Here is a 19,113-nt window from a genome sequence, read left to right on the forward strand (position 1 = left end):
AAAGACAGGAAAACCCACGCTACAGGAGACATGCAGATCGCCTGAAGGCACCCCCATCGAGGATCTAGCTGGAGGAACCTCTCCTGTGTTGTGAGGTGACAATGCTAACCACACTGCTTCCCAACCACCGTTAAGCTGGCCTTACGAAATTATTTGTTTTAACAAAATTTGTTTTTTTTTTGCTTTTAAAATTTTCATTGAGTGCCTACCAAAAGGACATAGATAATTTGGAAGATTATTCCACCAAGTAGATTATACAAGTAATAATTCTTATGTAATGCTATTGTAAAACTCCAATAATGATGACATCTTATTTTGATAAAGTGCCAGTTTTCAAGCTTAAGTATCACAGGGAGAAGTTCAGAAGTGGCTCAAAGATGGATGTTATATTAAACTTGAGTATGGCAACATCCAGATGGCCGACTGGTGACGCTATGCCTCCTTGCTACCCACCCTGGCAAGGGGTATATTCCTTTTAAGCCCATGCAGGTAAGGCAGCTTTACTTAATCAAATTACCCAACGTTGGTATACCACTCATGTCTCCTCTTTGATACTTCAGTATGTAACTGTGCGATTGTTTAAAATACAATGTCAGCTACCACCACCTTGGGGACCTTTTGTTAATGTAGAGCTGGACTTTGTCCAGATGACTAAAGTACATAATTTAGAATAATGTTCCATTAGTAATCTGTATGTTTTGTAAAAGCTCACCCATGGCACAAAGCAGATTCTGTTATTTGGTGTACCTTGTACTATCAGTTTTTTTAAATTTTAGTCTTCACTCTCCCAACCATCTACAATCATCTGGACTAGTAGAGAGGGTTAATAGTAGGACCCTATTTAACAAAAAAAAAATTTTCTTCCAAGATTTGTACTAAACAAAATTTAAATGGTCAAAGACACTTTGAATTCTACAAGGAAATTGTGACCCTATAAAAAAATTAATGGGAAGACCCATAGCCCTTCCATTTGCTCCCCCTGTCAAATAAAAAACAAAATCTAATGGATAATAAAAAGAAAATATTAATTTCTTACAGCAGTATCTTGTCCTCCATCAGCTGACTAACCCTGTCACCAACTGCAGCTGGGTGACTGGGTTTACGTAAAAACCTTCCAAAGAACGAACTGTTTAAGCCAGAGGTGAAAAGGCCCTTTACCTTGTAATCCTCACCACCCTGACTACCATCCACTGTGCAAGACAACCAACCTGAATTCACTCATTCCCACTATAAGACTACCTGTCGTGTGATCCAGATGAATCACTGCTGGCAAAAGAAGATCGAAGTGTGAAGGATGACTCATCTTCCCAGTGAAACTTACAAGGAGAAGAATTCAACTAAAATAGCATCTCATGATGAATCCCATGACAACAGGTACCTTTGCTCTGTTTTAGTTGCAGTTTCCTTTAATAACCTGGAAGAGAGAAAATCAGATTCCTGTTGGTTCTTCAACAGTATGCTGTGACAAACCTGTTGTGTATGTTCGCATATACCTCAACATTCTAAGGCAGGGATTCCCATGATTCCAATTTCTGGATCACAGGTAACATTTGAGAAAGAACTTTGTGACACTGATCTAATCTGGTGTAATCTGACTAATTTTTTTTAAGGTTGCTTCTCTTCAGCTTGCCACTACAAATCATGAACACACATGTTATGTCAGAAATGGGACTGTGCCAGTGGGAATCAGCAAATATGACACTAGACATGAAAGTGTGTTGAACTCTTTACAGTTAAGATGCTATGACTGGGGGCATGTCATGGGCATGACAGAGGATCGTTACTGCATTTGTGGTGATCATGCCTACCCCTGGTTACCCACAAACTGGCCTGGATGTTGCTTTGTAGGCTATGTTACTCCTGCTATTCAACATTTCGAACACCCACCAGCAGGTAGGCTGAGAAAAAAGCGAGTAATCCACTGGGCAGAGCAAGTATTTTCAGTTAATTCCTGGGTATGGAGTGCAAAGGACAATGCTTGAAATCACCATACCTGCTCAAATTCTTCAGGAGGTAGCTAACCATACTTCATATCACATCACAATGACAAATGGAAAAATGACTGCAATATGAACTGTAGTGTTACAGAACCAACTGGCACTCTATATGTCTGCTAGAAAAGGGGGGTCATGTGCCTCATAAAAAATTATTGTTGTTCTTGTATTACTGACTACCATAACAGGAAAAGTTGTCCAATGTCATGGAGAAAGAGGGCCAGATATTTGGACAGTAGTTCTAAAACTGGACAAGTTTCGGATGGTTGGGCAGTGTATTTGGTAACCTGGAAACTGGTACATTACAAGGTATAAAACTTGGTATTATTCTTTTGTTTTAATATTTTCTGTCCTAAAGACTAATCACAAAGTCTTGGATCGTGCCTACACGTGAAATGCCACTTGTAACTAAAGAATGAAAACAATCACTACAGATGAAGCGTACGGAAAAATCAAAATATAACTGTGTATTTTATGACACTAGTAGTGTCAGAGAAGGGAAGCTGTTAGAGAGAAATGCATCTCTCGTGATTATTCTACACAAAATGCATATCAACTTACAATTTCTTCACAAATACATTTGACTTATTTAATATTTGTTCATGTTAAAAAGGATATGCAATATAGATGCATAGTCATGCAAACCACAATTATTTATTGTAGTTCTGAGTGTTTCACGACTGCATTCTAATATCAAGCTGCAAGTGTATTAACAGATGACTGAATGTAAAAGTGCTGAAAAAGTGAAGGAATGTTAAAGATTGGTTTCTGAAAGCATGAACACACTGTATGCAAGCTCTGACCTTCCCAGGCTGGGATGGGTAGTTACAAGGAATGTTGGAGAGTTAGAATGTACTGGTACTAAAATGTACAAAGTCAGGACACTAAGACCAACAAGCCAGGTGGCCTGCGTTTTTCTGAAACATTATTGGTACTAAAAAAAAAAACATGATTGTTCATGAGCAGCATTAAGCGAGAAGCACGAGGGTCTGCAGAAATCCTATTTGACCACGTCAGTATTCTGCATGCATGATACTGAAAAGAAATTACATAAAAAAAGTGTGTGTATTTTTGCCGCTTGGCGAGTGATTTTAAATTGTGCAGATAGTCTCCCAGCAGAGACGTATGTGGATTTAAATAAAAAGAAAATGTTTTGCACATCTCGAGTTATTCTTGACACAAGACTAAAAGGTAATTAATGTTATTTATGGATATTTTAAACTGCACTTTAACAGAGATATGCACTTTTATCATGCAATAGTGCTTTCTCAAAAGGACCATTTAAGCACCCCCCACACACACACACACACACACACACACACACACACACACACACACAAAATGCAAAGTGTACAACAGGGGTAAATATACACTTACCAAATTACTTGGCCCATTATTATCTGGAGGCTGTAAAGACCATTCAATATCCCATGGCCCACTTTCAGTACTCTCAATGGTAAACTTGCAATCCATTATTACACCATCGCCTGCAGCTTTTTCCAATACACCTGGACTAGTAGATGTAACCTTCAAACTGAATGTCAGCTCTACTGCAATAAAAGGGAAACAAAGGAAAACATGTGACTGATTTTAAGTGTTTATTAGAAATCCATACATTAGAGTACCTATTAAGCAGTACACATTTAAAATGTCAGAACAATAAGGTGCAGACAGGAAGAATCCCAACTTTCTAAACCACATAGAACTGCATCTCTGCAAAAAAGTACAGTTGTGTAAAATCTTAAAAGAATGGTAAACTTCCTTCTCTTCACCGTTGCAGTATTCATTGCACTAGGAATCCACTGCCAAGGGTGGGCCAACATCTGCCCAGTATACCAAAACCTTTAGGTTGCTATAAAATAGATACAGTACATCACTAGTATGCTCATCATGTAGCACAGGGCATAAAGGTGATGTCCAGACGTACCACCCTCAGAACGGATAGCCGCAGTAGGAATGACAATTCAAGGGGGGGAAAAAAAAAAGGAGGTAATCAGTACATCTAGAAGAGAAATGGACCAGGGGAGGAGCGAGGGAGTGAATAGAAGACATCTACAGTTGTTTCCTTCCATTTCATTTCACTGGGGAAGTGTGTCACAGCTCAGGAAGAAGAGAGGGAGGAAAAAAGGACCAGAGCCATATAGGAAGCCATAAAGGATGGCCCTAGCAAAACCAGTTCTAGCTTTGGAAATTCCATCCAATTTGCAGTGCTTGGTAAATGTATGCACAAAAGTCCAGGTAGCTGCCTCAAGAATAGTTAGTACCAAAACCCTTGAAAAAAGCACCAGAACAACACTTCCAAGATGGCTGCACACAGACTAGCAGCTAGTTTCTAGCTCTCCCAATGTAAGAGCAGAAACCCAAAGAGAAGTCCAGTCGACTTGTGTTTATTGACTAACCTTCTTAACTAGCCAGTTAAGAAGGTTACACTGCTTGGATGCCAGGGATAATGGAATACAAAAGACCTGGAAAAAAATCAGCTACAAAAAGTGAGGTAAAAACACTGACTAGGGAAAGTTCTGCAGCTGTTCAGAAGAAAGCAATGCAACTTTCAGACATGATCTCCAATAACCTACAGGAAGATAAGACCACTGCAAACAGACCTGGTTAGAATAAACACAATGGAGTATATCAGCACAAACAAAAGGCTGGAAAAATGGAAGAAGCTTTAAACAGATATTCAGACGAAATGATATAGCTGCAAAAATCAGAGGTCGAAATGAACAAAAGACTGGCTGAAAGAGTACTCACAAAGAGAGGTTTCCAAAATAAATAAATAAATAAATAAACAAACAAACAAACAAACAAACAAACAAAAAGTGTTTGTGGACAGAGCATGTAGGGGAAACCTGAGATTTTCAGCTATACCAGAAAAGCTGGAAGGAACAGACTGCATTAATTTTATGAGAGTACAAATAAGCAACTGGACTGGTATTCCACAGCAGGAGTTGCTAGTTGAAAGGACATGTGTATGCTCCAAACCTAGCTACAAGAAAGCAACTTGGACCTTTAATAGTAAAGATGCAATTCTACCAGCAGAGTTGATTCATTCAGAGTGTTTGTGGAGAATGATTACTTCTTGTACACCAGGCAAAAGAGAAGTAAATTCATTCCACTATTCAGAGAATGTCGAGACACAGATACAAGATTCCAACTGCTGTATCCAGCTGTCTTTTAAAGTGGAGGGGCAAAACTAGTTTTTGATTAAGTGCATGCTAAGGAGGAAATACAAAAGTTTGTCCAACCAGGGCCGGCCTTAGCCGAAATGGTATCCTAGGCAAAGTAGTGCTCTGGAACTCCTTAAGCCTCACCCACACCACACATGAAACAGCCCTATTTGAGCCACACCCATTGAGTCATTTCCCAAGAAAGCCACTCCAGTCATTTCCTTAAATTATTTAAATGCTTAGGAAGAAAAAGATACCTTGTTTGTTTTCCTTTTCGGCTTTTCCCAGTTAGGGGTCGCCACAGCGAAATGCCAGTCCGCTAATGACTGGCAGTAGATTTTTATGGTGCAGAGTTGCCAGCCCGACGCCCAACCTTCAGCAAAGGCACGTCCATTCACGCATGTCTTTTGAACACCACTCAACCGCGGGGAGGACATGCAGACTCCACACATTAGGCAATCCAGCCGAGAATCGAACAGGAGAACCTCTTGCTGTGAGGCAACAACGCTAGTGCTGCACCACCTCGGCTTCTACAAGAAAAATATACCTTGTAATGTAGTTAAACTGCAGCTACCTTTGCATATGCGTTTTCTACTTTAAATACCAGAGCCAGATCATGGTCAAGTAGAGTCCTAGGAAGGGTAATAGACCACCACCCCAGAGCAACCCCCAGCAGCAGCCCCCTCCTCAGCCATTCCAGTGTTCCATTATTTGGGTATCTCACCAGTTACCATGCATACTGTTATATTTGCCTCTACAATGATTAGAGATACTGAAATAAAGTAGTACAAACACAGATAGCCACTTGCTAAACAAACATTACAGTCTCACAACGAAAACAGACTTAGCACAAGCAGTAAACTTCTCTGTCCTTGAAACTTAGATTCATTGAAATGGCGAAACTCACATTCATTGAAACAGCATGAAAACCTACATTCATAGAAATGCATCTGGTTGGTGGAGAACTAAGTTTACCTTTGAGCTGTTTTCAAAACAGACTCCTTGCACACATTAGGGCCATGCATACATGTACTTACTCTAATTCACTTTCCTGATTGTATTGAATTATATTCCTTGTACAATACAGCACCACTTGTTAGAATAGGTTTTAAATTTGTAGTTTTAAACATTCTTTTAATAAGCAATGAAACAAAATGTATGAACCAATAACTACCCATTCCAGAAAATTTCAACAAAAAGGCCACTCAAGACTTCTATCATTACAATCCACCAATATTTTTCCACATGCACAATGTCTGGTAAAATCATTTGAATTCCACATTAAAGAAATCTGTAACTAATGAGGAGGTTGCTACTGGCAAACAACTTTACATATCAAGGTTATCTACAAATTCAGTGCCTTCTGCCCTTGAAAAATTAATTGCCTATATTACATTACAAATTAGTAAGTTGGTAATATTGCAGTAGGAAATTAATAACAAGTTTACAGTCACTAGTAATCTCATACAAAAGGACATACTCAGGAGTGTAGAACCCATATTCCCCCTTATAATGCACCAATTATACAACAACCTCCCATTAATATTCCAAAATGTGCACGCTGATTGGTCAGTGTGCACGTTGTAAATCAGACTTATACTAATGGAAAAACGTCCAGTCGCCTGGACTTTTTCCATTAGTACAAGTCTTTTTTTACAGCAATGGAGAACGCAAGATCTCCGTTGCTTTTTAGACACTGTCACACTATGCTAAAGGAGTTTAACATAGCGAGACAGCTTTAAAAAAGTAACTGAGATCTTCCATTCTCCGTTGCTTTTTTTTTAAAGCTGTCACGCTATGTTAAATGGGTTTAACATAGCGAGATAGCTTTAAAAAAAAGCAACTAAGATCTTGCTTTCTCCGTTGCTTCCACCCACAGCTCTGATGTACTGTGTAAGCATATGCAGTACATCAGAACTGCCGCAGAGTACCAGACAGCTGCGGAAGGGCAGCATGGAGGAATTATACAATGCCATTACTTAAGAAAAATAGTATTTTTTTCTTAAATAATGTCATTGTATAATAGCAATAACCAACTTCTGGGAATGGGTAATGCTGAATTTACCCTCGGATGTCTTTGTTTGACCACTCTGGCTTCGCCCTCGTGACCAAACCACACCAACAGTGGGTAAATCCAGCATTACCCACACCCAGGAGTGGGTTACTGCTTAAATAATCAACAATCATATAGGCACTGCATATCAGCAATCATATAGGCACTGCATATCAGCACTCCATCTACATGGTGTGGGAGTAGAATCCACAGCCTTCAGCACCAAAGGCAATTATGCTACTAACACTGCTTTCAGATTTAACAACAGTGTGCCATTTGATAAACAAAACAGCTAGTTGCACACTGAAAACATTTACACTTGTTAGTGTGTTAAATTTGTAGTTTTGAACATTTTTCCAGTAAGTAATGAAACAAATGTATGACCCAATAATGACAAACCTGCCCATTTCAGAACATTTTAACCATAAATGGCCCCTCAAACTTCCTTAAACAGTATCAGTCAGTAAGCACAACCTCTGCAGAAGTAAAATTCATCTGCATAATTCTACATTAAAGAGATTTGTAACTAATGAAAAGGCTGTTACTGCCAAAGAACTTTACATTTCACTGTTCCATCTACAAATTCAGTGCTTGCTGCCCTTGAAGAATTAACTGCCTACATTGCATTAAAGAGAAAAATGGTACACTGGTAATATTGCAATAGAGAATGACTGAGAAACAGACAAGTTCATAGTTACTACGCATCTTAAACAAAGGACGGCACACTAAGGAATGCAGAACCCCTATCCCCTCTTAAAATGAAAAATAATTGGCAACTAGGACATTTACATACCATGCCTCCATACCGCTCAACCTCTTAGCACAAGAAATCTGAACAAAACCTAAAATAATGGGGGGAGGCACAAAGGCCCCCAAACAGGGGAGATTATAAACATTGCTCTTAGACTTAAAAAGTTGCTAGAACAGCATTTGTCTTAACATGCATTTTCTGCAGGAAATAAAGGCTGAAAATCAAATGTACATTTAGTTATTTAAATCCTTACTGATTTTGCCAGAAAACCACACACATTTTATGAGGAATAGGTCAAAAATATGAGGCAAAGGTCTGGACAGTTGAGAGGTATACATACCTAGTACAAGAAATCTGGACAAAGCCCAACGATGTAGATGCAATGGTAGAAAAAGTAGGGATAGATTTTAAATATTGCACTTTTGTAACTTAGAAAGTAAATTTTTTTCTATCCTACTCTTTTTGATAGGTTCTGTAATATCTTTTATCCACATGAGCTACCATCAGACAGATAGGTTCTTAGTTTAAGGTCTGATCTGCAGGGCAGCACAGTTAGGAGTGCATCACCCACCAAAACCTGCCCTGCAGTGTCAGCAGCCTAGCCAAAATAATTGGATGCACTTGTTAAAGGAAACGTAAGAAATATTTTGTCCTAAATCTCAAGATGCTTGCCATTTTTTTCATGTTTCCTCCAGGACAAAGCTGCCCATTTAGGGACGGTTCTGTTTAAAGAGGGAAAAGGTGGTAACCCTAGTTTTAGATTATATGAATTTTATTATGATGACTACTGCTGTAGTACAAACTAGTTCAGAGCCTGAAGATGCTGATAGAGTGCAGGATATTTCACTATGACACACCATATCTCAGATGTGTGTGTGTATGTATATGTGTGCACTTGTTTATATGTGTTTCTGTTTAAACACTTGTGCATGAGGCTGTACGAGTTCACTGTACACATCTCTATTTTTTGTAGATGGAACTTTAGAACAAGTTTGATTGATTTACTGTGTATGTGCAGGACAAGACCGTGAGAAAATTATTTCCACACACACACACACACACACACACACACACACACACACACACACACACACACACACACACACTTTCTCTTGCATACAGAAACTAAGTTTAAACTACACAAACACACACAAATACACTTACCTTTTTTTTTAAAGAAAACGGCCACACGCATACACACGGAATTAATCCCCCCTCAAACTGCTTGTTTAATTTCCACGCACCACCATAAAACGTCTTTACATCAGTCTAGGAGATTGGCAAACGTGCGTATGACACATTTCTCCTTAAAGGTAGTGGAAGCCTCCTCATCACACTGCAGGTATAAAAGTGGGAGGGCACTCGCTCCTCCCCTTGACCTATGATTCTGGTACCCTATGGTTTACTTATTCATTTTAATTAATGTACTTTTCTTATTATGCGTTTGCATAATAAGAAAAGTAAATTAAAATGAATAAATAAATGAACACAAACCTTGCCCTTTACTGTACGGCACCCTAAACGATTGTCTAGTTCACCTATGCCCAAGGACGGCAGTGTGCCCAAAAAAACACTGAGCTGTGAAACAGGAGATTCTGCTTCTTGTTCCTCTGGTAATAAAGACTACAAAGAGACTGTACCTGTGAAACCTTTTCCAGTACTTAAATGGAAAATGTTGAGATGAAAGGGAGCAGGGGAGCTGACTAGAAGACTCAAGAGTACGTTGGAAAAAGCAGAGGCAGGGTTTGTGCAATGGAGAGCAGTAATAAAAACAGTAACAATGTAGGATTAAAATGCAATAATTCCAATTGTGAAATCTGACAAACAAAAAATTCTGGAAATATTGGACTTTCAAAATTTATTAGGATTTGTGGGGTACTCAAGTATATGCTCTACTTCGTGTCATTAATGTTCAGAAAAATGCTTTGAGGAGGGAAAGAGGGGAGAAAGCCAAGTAAAAACACTTTATTTTAATAGTACCGTATTTGTGGTGAACGGTTTTCTTTGCATGCTATTTTTAAGTGTAATGGGGACTGTAAATAGGTGGGGAAATGACTGGCTTAAGGACCTTAGACTGATTAGTTTTAAGAGAGCAAGTAAATTAAAGAAAATTGAATATTACAAGTTTTTTCCCCTAGAAAATGCATGTATACCAAGTAGCAATTCTGCAGCTGGTCTTCACGGAGACACTGACAAAGAGAAACTGGAGAAAGTCTAGTGGAAGGGGATTGGCTTAGGGAAAGGAAAAATAGAAATGAAAAATTGGCTATGAAAATAAGGGGTTTTCCCAGCTGTGACAGCCTTAAAAAATAATACAAATCCAATTAGACAAAGTTTATTTTTTCTTTTAAATGCATTGGGGATACTACTATAAACAGGTGCTTTTGTTTATGTTTGTTTACTTTTTTTCTTCTCCCTTCTCACTTTTGCTTTGTTCAGCTTTATGAAATGTAGACACTGTAATAAAAAAAGAAGGAAGAGAGGAAGGGTCTGGTTAAGTCGGTGTGCTTTTTCCCATGCTTGCACAGGGAAATGTCTGGGTTATGACCCTAGGCTTTATCCAGTAATAAGTTTATTACAAAGCATGTAAATGTTGTTGTTGTCTTTCGGCTTTTCCCGGTTAGGGGTCACCACAGAGGAACTCCGGTCCGCTAATGATTAGCAGTAGATTTTCACTAACGCCAAAGTGCCAGCTCAACGTTCAACCTTCAAAGGCACGCCCATTTACGCATGTCTTTCGAACGCGGGGAGAACATGCAGACTCCACACACAAAAGACACTCCCCACACTCCAGCCGAGAAATAATATTGAATAAAAGGCTTTTTTTTCTGGTAAAAAAAAAAAAAAAAAAGATACCCTTAGCAGTTACGTCTGGTTTGCATGTTACTAGAAGACAATCTGATAAAGAGAAATGGCTTGGAGAAAGGGTTTACTGAAAACAGTGTTCTCATCTAGGAGAGCTACAAAGACAGACAAAAATCAAATAGCACTTAATAGCACAGGGCGTACTGTGTCTTAGCATGACTAACCTTTCTTTTTGGTTAACTCTAGCCCTTCTGCGTGGCTATCAACTATCAGGAAGCAAAAACTTTAGTATTTGAAGATGAACATAGCATTGTGTGTTAAGTTAATATGTTTTGGTTGTTCTGCTTGAGGGCTTTCAAAAAAAGAAACAAAAACTTAAGACCAACCTGCCGAACAGTAAAAGCATGCAACATAGCAGTTGAAGCTAGACATTTATCAAAAAAGCAGTTATATGTAAGAGGTGGTAATAACTATACAAGAAAATGCTTTCTGTAATGTCGTTATTTATCTGTAAAATAAGACTGAAAAAGAGAGTAGTGAACTATATTAAAAAATGTAGAGTGCAAATGGCTATGCTACAGCAGATGCTTGCAAATAACTTAATATGTGAATTTGATAAATATTTTCAGGATGGTTATTCAGGAGAATATCTGGGGCAAAGAAAAAGGAGTACTTACAGTGGACATAAGTTTACACACCCATTAAAATGACATTTTTTTTGCAATATAAAAAATGAGACCACAATAAATCATTCCACAACTTTTAACACCTTTAATATGACCTATAACCTGTACAATTCAATTGAAAACCAAAAAAATATGTTAGGGGAAATATAACAAAAAAAGCATACAATAAGCTGGTTGCATAAGTGTGCATACCCTTAAACTAATACTTTGCTGAAGCACTTTTTGATTTTAATTACAACATTCAGTCTTCTTGTGTACACACCTGCCATCTATTAGAGAGACTCTGATCAACCCCAAATAAAAGTTCAGGTGTCCTAGTAGGATTTTCCTGACATTTACTCAGTTGCCTGCTACAGCAAAAGCCATGGTTCACAGAGAGCTTACAAAGCATCAAAGGGATCTCACTGTTGAAAGGCATCAGAAGGGTACAAAAAATTTTTTCCACAGCTTTGGATATACCATGGAACACAGTGAAGGCAGTTATCAAAAAGTGGAGAAAATATGGGACAACAGTGACGCTGCAAAGAACTGGACATCCCTCTACCAAGAGTCCTACAGCAACACTGAAGGAGTTGCAGGAATTTCTAGCAAGTACTGGTTTGTGTACTACATGTAACAATCTCCTGTATTCCCCACGTCTGTACTATGGAGTAGGGTTGCAAGACGGAAGCCTTTTCTTACACAGAAAAGCATCCAAGCCAGGCTAAAATTTGCAAAACAATACATCAAGTCTCCCAAACGCATGTGGGAAAACGTGTTCTGGTCTGATGATACCAAGGTTGAACTTTTTGACCACAATTCCAAAAGGTACATTCGTTTAAAAAAAACCCACTTCAAATCAAGAAAAGACCACCACCCCACGGTAAATCATGGTGGTGGCAGTATCATACTTTGGGGATGCTTTTCTTCAGCTGGAACTGGGGCTTTAGTCAAGGTGGAGGGAATTATGAACAGTTCCAAATACCAGTCATTTTTGGCTCAAAACCTTCAGGTGTCTGCTAGAAAGCTAAAAATGAAGAGGAATTTCACCTTTCAACATGACAATAACCCCAAGCATACATCCAAATCAAAAGAATGGCTTCACCAGAAGAAAATTAAAGTTTTGGAATTGCCCAGTCAGAGCTCAGACCAAAATCCAATAGAAAATCTGTGGGGTAACCTGAAGAGGGCTGTGCACAAGAGATGCCCTCTGAATCTCACAGATGTGGAACGCTTTTACAAGGAAGAGTGGGCAAATAATGGCAAGTCGAGCTGTGCCATGCTGACAGACTCCTACCAAAGAAGGCTGAATGCTGTAATTAAATCCAAATGTGCTTCAGCAATATATTAGTTTAAGAATGTGCACAAAATATTAGTTTATGGGTGTGCACACTTATGCAACCAACGCATTGTACTTTTTTTTTTTTTTTTACATTTTTCCCCTAACAGAGGTTTGTTTTTCAATTGAACTGTACAGGTTATAGGTCCCTCATCCCTTAGGTCCATTGCTGAATGGGCACATGTAAAGAGAAAAGGCAGAGGTAAGGCAGACTGCTGACACTGAAGGAGGTCATGAGACCATAGTGGTATCAGCAGTCTGAGTGGGCAGCCGGCACAGCTCTGGGACACTACAGATAACCAACATCTGGAGCCCCATGCCTGTCCTTACCCTGCTTTTTCTCTTTACATGTGCCCTGGCTGGACTCTCTTGTCAGTGTCTACCCGTGCTTTATTTCAGATAAGGTAAGACTGTCTTCTGCTGTTCTGGGAGTCACTGGAAAGGGAGCAGCCACAAACCTTACGCTGTCCCATCGCCGAATATTGTGTTGCTGGTTGCATCACAGGGGGCATACCCAGCCAGCATGGATCTTGTGATCCACCGGGATTGGCAGTTGGGAACCTGGAGACTCTATAGCACAGTCCCATAGTGCTGCTGTCCTTGGTAAGCATGGGCTTGGGTGTGCCACTGTGATGTAATGCAAAACATGGAAATTATGATTTTTTTCATATTTTGGTAAATAACTTTGCAAGGGAGCATCTGAATGTGCCAAGTAATATCTCATTTTGAAGACAGTATTGCTGGTTCTAATATGGTAAAAGAATTTTGCCTGTACGTTTGACACATGTGCAGATATCAAAGTTTGTTTGAGACTTATGGTTATGGAAATTATGATTTTTTTTTCATATTTTGGTAAATAACTTTGCACGGGAGCATCTGAATGTGCCAAGTAATATCTCATTTTGAAGACAGTATTGCGGGTTCTAACATGGTAAAATAATTGTGCCTGTATGTTTGACACATGTGCAGATATCAAAGTTTGTTTTGGACTTAGGTTATGAAAATTATGATTTTTTTTTCATATTTTGGTAAATAACTTTGCAAGGGAGCATCTGAATGTGCTAAGTAATACCTCATTTTGAAAAGATTATTTATATTTCTAACATGGTAAAAGAATGGTACCTATATGTTGTACTCATAGGCAGATATCAAAGTTAGTTTCCAACTTAGGTTATGGAAATTATGATTTTTTTCATATTTTGGTAAATAACTTTGCAAGGGAGCACCACATTTTGTGAAGTAATACATCATTTTGAAGACAGTGTTACTCCTTACAACATGGTAAAAGAACTGTGTCTAGGCACTGTACACGCGTACAGATATCACAGTTTGTTTAGTCTTGTACGAATATGAAAATTATACATTTACAATACTTCTCATTATTATGCCCATATCTTTGCAAGGGAGCATGGTAATCACACAAATGATGCATCATTTTGAAGCTGACATTCAGATGCACAACTTCTACAATTATATGTAGGCTCTGTCTGTTACAGGTGATGAGATATTATGCTTTGTTTATTTATCAATTATGAGAAATAATATACTAATCATATTTCTGTGAATATCTCATGAAAGGAGTGTCACACAGTTATGGTTAAAGTATCATTTTAAAGCTGACATTCATACTAACAAATTAAATTCAAATTGTATGGGTCTGCATAGTACATAGACCAAGATATTGTGCTTTGCTTTTCCAAAAAATTTAAAAAATTGCACAATATCAGCATTCCTTGCCAAATATTTAATTATGACTTTGATATGCACTATCAACATTTACACTGTTGGAAAGGTCAGTGTCTGCTGAACAACTTTCGCGTTTACATTTTTAGTGTAGCTCTTATAGTTAAAGAGTTATGAGCATTTCTTTTCTGTATAGTATTACAAATGGATTTTCTGAAAATCTGCTCAGGCTGCACTGTTGTTCCTATGGTGGAATTAAGCAGGCAGCTTTTCCTGAGCTGCTCTGGAGTGAATGAGTTAAGAGAGAAAGTACTTGCTTTTGGGCCTCTGCTCACTGACTTGGGGGTAGATCTGCCCATCGGGCCACCTGCTGGGTGTTGGTAATGTGTGGAAGTGAAATCTGTATCCTTGGGACACTATTTAAAACCCATTTGTCCTGGGTAATGCGTTCCCAGTTTTTGGCCTGCAGACCAATCTTTCTGCCTAAAGGATCATTCAGTTGAGAAGTGCTTGGAAGTTTTAAAAGCAAGTCATTGAGACAGTTCTCCATAGAGGGAGTCTTACTACTCCCCAGATTTGGATGAGGAAGCACCCCACTGTTTAGTCTTGTGCGTCCCCTGGGACTGAAACCTGGGGTTTATGCTGTGTCTGGGTTTGGATTGAGAAGACCTGGAAATGGCCGGAAAGGACCAATTCTTAGAGGGCCAATGCCTACTAAATCTTGGAGGCTCTACTTGTAATAAATCTTTACCAGTTTACATATATTTAGCTTTACCTTCCATTTTTTTTTAAGAACTTCCTCAGCTTTGTTGCCAAACAGGCGGTCCTGATTTAAAGGAGCATCCAGCAGTTTAGCTTTAACATAAGGCAAAGATTGCCCCTTAAGCCAAGTATGCCTTCTAAGTACAGACCCAGTGACAGTAGCCCCTGCAAGAGGCCTCTAATAAATCAAATCCACATTGCAAGGTATGGTTTTCCAACCTGTTCAGCAGAATGTATGAAATCCTGTAATTCTTTATTTTCAGCACAGTCAGGAATCTGTTTAAGCAATCCAATAACATGCTGTTGATACTTTAAGGCCCTAATGGCCAAGGTTGCAGAAGTGTAAACCTTCTTACCCCATCTATCCAGCACCCTGGAGTCTCTATCAGAAGGGGTAGGATTTTTAGCAGTAGAAGCCTTAATGCCCTTGGGTATCTGAAATGGACTCTGGATCCGCAATAGGATTTTTAAAAAAGAACTTGAGAATCGGGAACCCTGTAATATCGGTCAGGTTTTCTGGGAGCAGGAGGCAAAGAATCAGGGGCCTAACTAGATTCCGAAAAGGCATCAATGTCCAGTACAAGAGGTATAGCTAAAGGCCTATGCTGAGGTAGGAGTGAGTAAGAATTCCCTAAGCCTCTTTTTTTTTAATCAAAACTCCTGGTTTTCCCAGTGGAAATGCTCCCTTAGTAAGGTTTCACAAAAATAAAAATCCTCTGGAGGGGAAGCAGAGGGAATAGAGTCCTCTGCATCAGAATCCTCTTATTTGTTTTTTAGGCGTAAAGGGCTGAGCATGCAGCCTGGGAGTCAGTTTCTTAGGCATGGTTCGAGGTTTGGGCCTTAAAGAAGAAAGAGTCTGTTTAATATGCAAGTCCGTAGACCTGAATACACCCTCAGAAGCCAGTGCCTGCACAGCAGCTCCGGACCCATCCGAGGTAGAGACATCCGCAGATTCCACAGTTGAAGAATTTCACGGCATACCAGACTCCGAATGGGTCTCAGTAGAGGCCTGCGAATCAGATGTAGCGGGTATCAGGGGCTGTGAAAGCACCTCACTCAGTACCGGTGAACTGGCGACTGGCTTAGAAGTGTCATCAGCAGCTTTGGACCTAGGTGGCCTGTCTCTGTCTTTATCTTTGCGTTTTTTCGGAATACCGGTAGTCGGATGGCTAACAGACGACATTTCTGAATTGAAAAAAAGAGAACCAAAATATTTAGAGGTGAAAACATACAGAAGACGGATAGTGCGTTGATTAAATAAGGCACGTCATGGTCAGGGCCTAGACAAGGAATACAGTACAAATGAAAATCTGAGGTATTTGCTTTCCACAAGAAATGCAATTATTAACTTTTACTGAAATCGGTAAGGAGCAAGAAAGTTTCCCCAACTGGGTACGTAGCTTTAGTTGAAGACTTCGGTTCTGAAACTCTAAAACAAAAATTCCAGGAGTCGGCCGACCGGCACTTGCGAACTGCTTCTGCTTTGGGCACTGCACGGCAAGAAAGACTGAGGTAATGGTGTCAGCTGCATGTTTTATACCCCTGACATCACGGAAGAGACAGCAACTGACGCAGGACCCAAGACTTTGTTAATCAAGCCAACTGAGGGCTACTGCAAGCAGATAACCCAAATGTAATGACTGCAACAGTGAAACACAAAGAACTTCTAAGATGGCCAAAAAGCAGCGACATCTCAAGAGGATGATAATCCTCCAGTTGCTACTGCTCCCCACCCCCAAATGTACTGGTACAGGTGACCCCTGTACAAGATTCTGCTGTTTCTCAGACCTCTGCATTTTTGAACACATGTTCAGCATGGTACTGTTACATCTGAACTTAGTTCTCCTGTTCAATTCTCATCTTTAGAACAGGCATCTGCAGTTAAAATGTTTCTTTCTTCTTCCTATCATTCTCAGCAAGCTTCTACCTTTCCAACACGATTACTCGTCTTTGACATTCCTGTGGCTCATCAAAAACACTCATGATAGAAAAGGACAAGAGGCTATTTATTGCCTCTGCAGAAGATTTTTTTGGCACCTTAATAAAGAAAAAAAATGGGGGGGGGGGGCTAATGCTGATTTGCATACTATGTCTAAATGTTTTCTAACTGGGGAAAAAAAAAAAAACATCCATGAAGGTTTAAGGTGAAATTTAAAAACAATTACAAGCCTAATTTGACAGATTTAAACCAGATGCTTCGGGAAGTTGCTTCAAATGAAATAAGAACACTTACCTGAAAAGGCTAAAAACAAATTTCACTCCCACAGAAAATGTACTAATAAAAGGATAGTATTGTTAGATTACAAAAAAGCGTGTCAGGCACGTAGGCAAAATAAAGATAATGCCCCTGCAGATTATTTGAGTCACCTTAAAGCAGTGTTTGCTAAACATTCAAAAATATCAGACCCAAATGAACAAGATAAACCAACTATTGCAGCTGCCTTTGTGCAGGGTTTGCAAACCCTATATAAAAATCAAATGAAGCAAGTGCTTCTAGACTGGCAAGAAAAAGATTTAAGTCCTTATTAAGTGCTGCAAATCACCATACGGACTATAGCGGAGTAATAAACAAAATTATACCATGACCCCCCCCCCCCCAAAACGTGCACACTGATTGGCCAGCGTGCACATTGTAAATCGAGTTATACTAATGGAAAAAGGTCTGGTCGCCCGGACTTTTTTCCATTAGTACTTTTTGAAACACTGTCTCGCTATGTTAAATGGGTTTAACATGGCGACAGTGCTTTAAAATAGCAAACGGAGATCTCCGTTGCTTATTTTAAGCTGTCTCGCTATGCTAAACCCATTTAACATAGCGAGACAGTGTTTTAAAAAAAGCAATGGAGAAAGCAAGATCTCGTTGCTTTTACTGTTCGCCATGTTAAATGGGTTTAACATAGCCGAGACCGCTGCTTATTTTAACGGTCTCGCACGTTAAACCATTTAACATAGCGAAACAGTAAAAAAGCAACAGAGATCTTGCTTTCTCCGTTGCTTTTGCCCACAGCTCTGATGTACTCGCGCAGTACATTAGAACTGCCGCTGATGCCAGACATCCGCGAAGAGCAGTAAACAGGCATTATACTATGCCATTATTTAAGAAAAGTAATAGTTTTCTTTTCTTAAATAATGTCATAGTAAAAATAGCAATAACTCCACTTCTGGGGTAATGCTGTATTTACCCACGGTTGGCTTTGTTTGGTACCAAACCACGCCAACCGTGGGTAAATCCAGCATTACCCACACCCAGGCGTGGGTTATTGCTATAATAAATCTTGACCCTTTGCTGCCACTGAATCAAAAAGGATCCTATGTTAAAGTAGAAACAAATGCAAAGCCAATTCTATTCTTGGTGGAACTATAAACACTGGGTTTGTATTAAAAGTTACTTCAGACAGTTAAATACTAGTATAGGAACAAAGTAAAAAGCAGTTGGTGTAACAAATTCTATAGTTACATATTCCGTTTTAAAACCTATACCCATTTCTTTAGGTTCAACTGACAGAAAATGCATTATTTTCTTTTGAGTACAACTGCGCCAGGGAATCTTCAGTGTGAGCTGGGTGGTACAATTTGCTGTACAACAGAGGGGGAGTATCTAGATATTCAAGCAGAATCAGTGGGAAGTGTTACAATTCTTAGCAAAAGCTGGGAGGAGCCTTTTGAAGCATACAAACAACTGAAAACTGTTGCAGCAGGTACCTGCTAACATATGTATCCAAACATGCTAATAAAGTAGGTATATTAAAATCTGCAAAACTTGTAAAAATAAAATTGAATCCATCAAAACCCCTCCCTAAAATTCCACAGTATCCACCGAAATCAGAAGCATAACAGGAAATCAAAACCTGTAATGCAGTCTTTTAAAAATAACAGCTAAAGGTAAACCTTTGA

At 39.2% G+C, this 19,113-nt stretch overlaps 1 protein-coding gene across 1 annotated transcript in view; it reads right to left on the reverse strand.

The window, feature by feature from the left end:
• Positions 1 to 19,113, reverse strand: part of CXADR (CXADR Ig-like cell adhesion molecule) — a gene marked incomplete in the record, with an annotated part of 696,415 nt that overhangs the window by 574,108 nt on the left and 103,194 nt on the right. The window contains 1 exon segment of the mRNA XM_044072195.1: positions 3,372 to 3,544. Within this exon segment, the coding sequence (XP_043928130.1) occupies positions 3,372 to 3,544 (173 nt within the window).

This window comes from Protopterus annectens, chromosome 5.part0, assembly GCF_019279795.1.
Source record: "Protopterus annectens isolate FY-2018-M chromosome 5.part0, PAN1.0, whole genome shotgun sequence".
Classification (NCBI taxonomy): Eukaryota; Metazoa; Chordata; order Ceratodontiformes; family Protopteridae; genus Protopterus; species Protopterus annectens.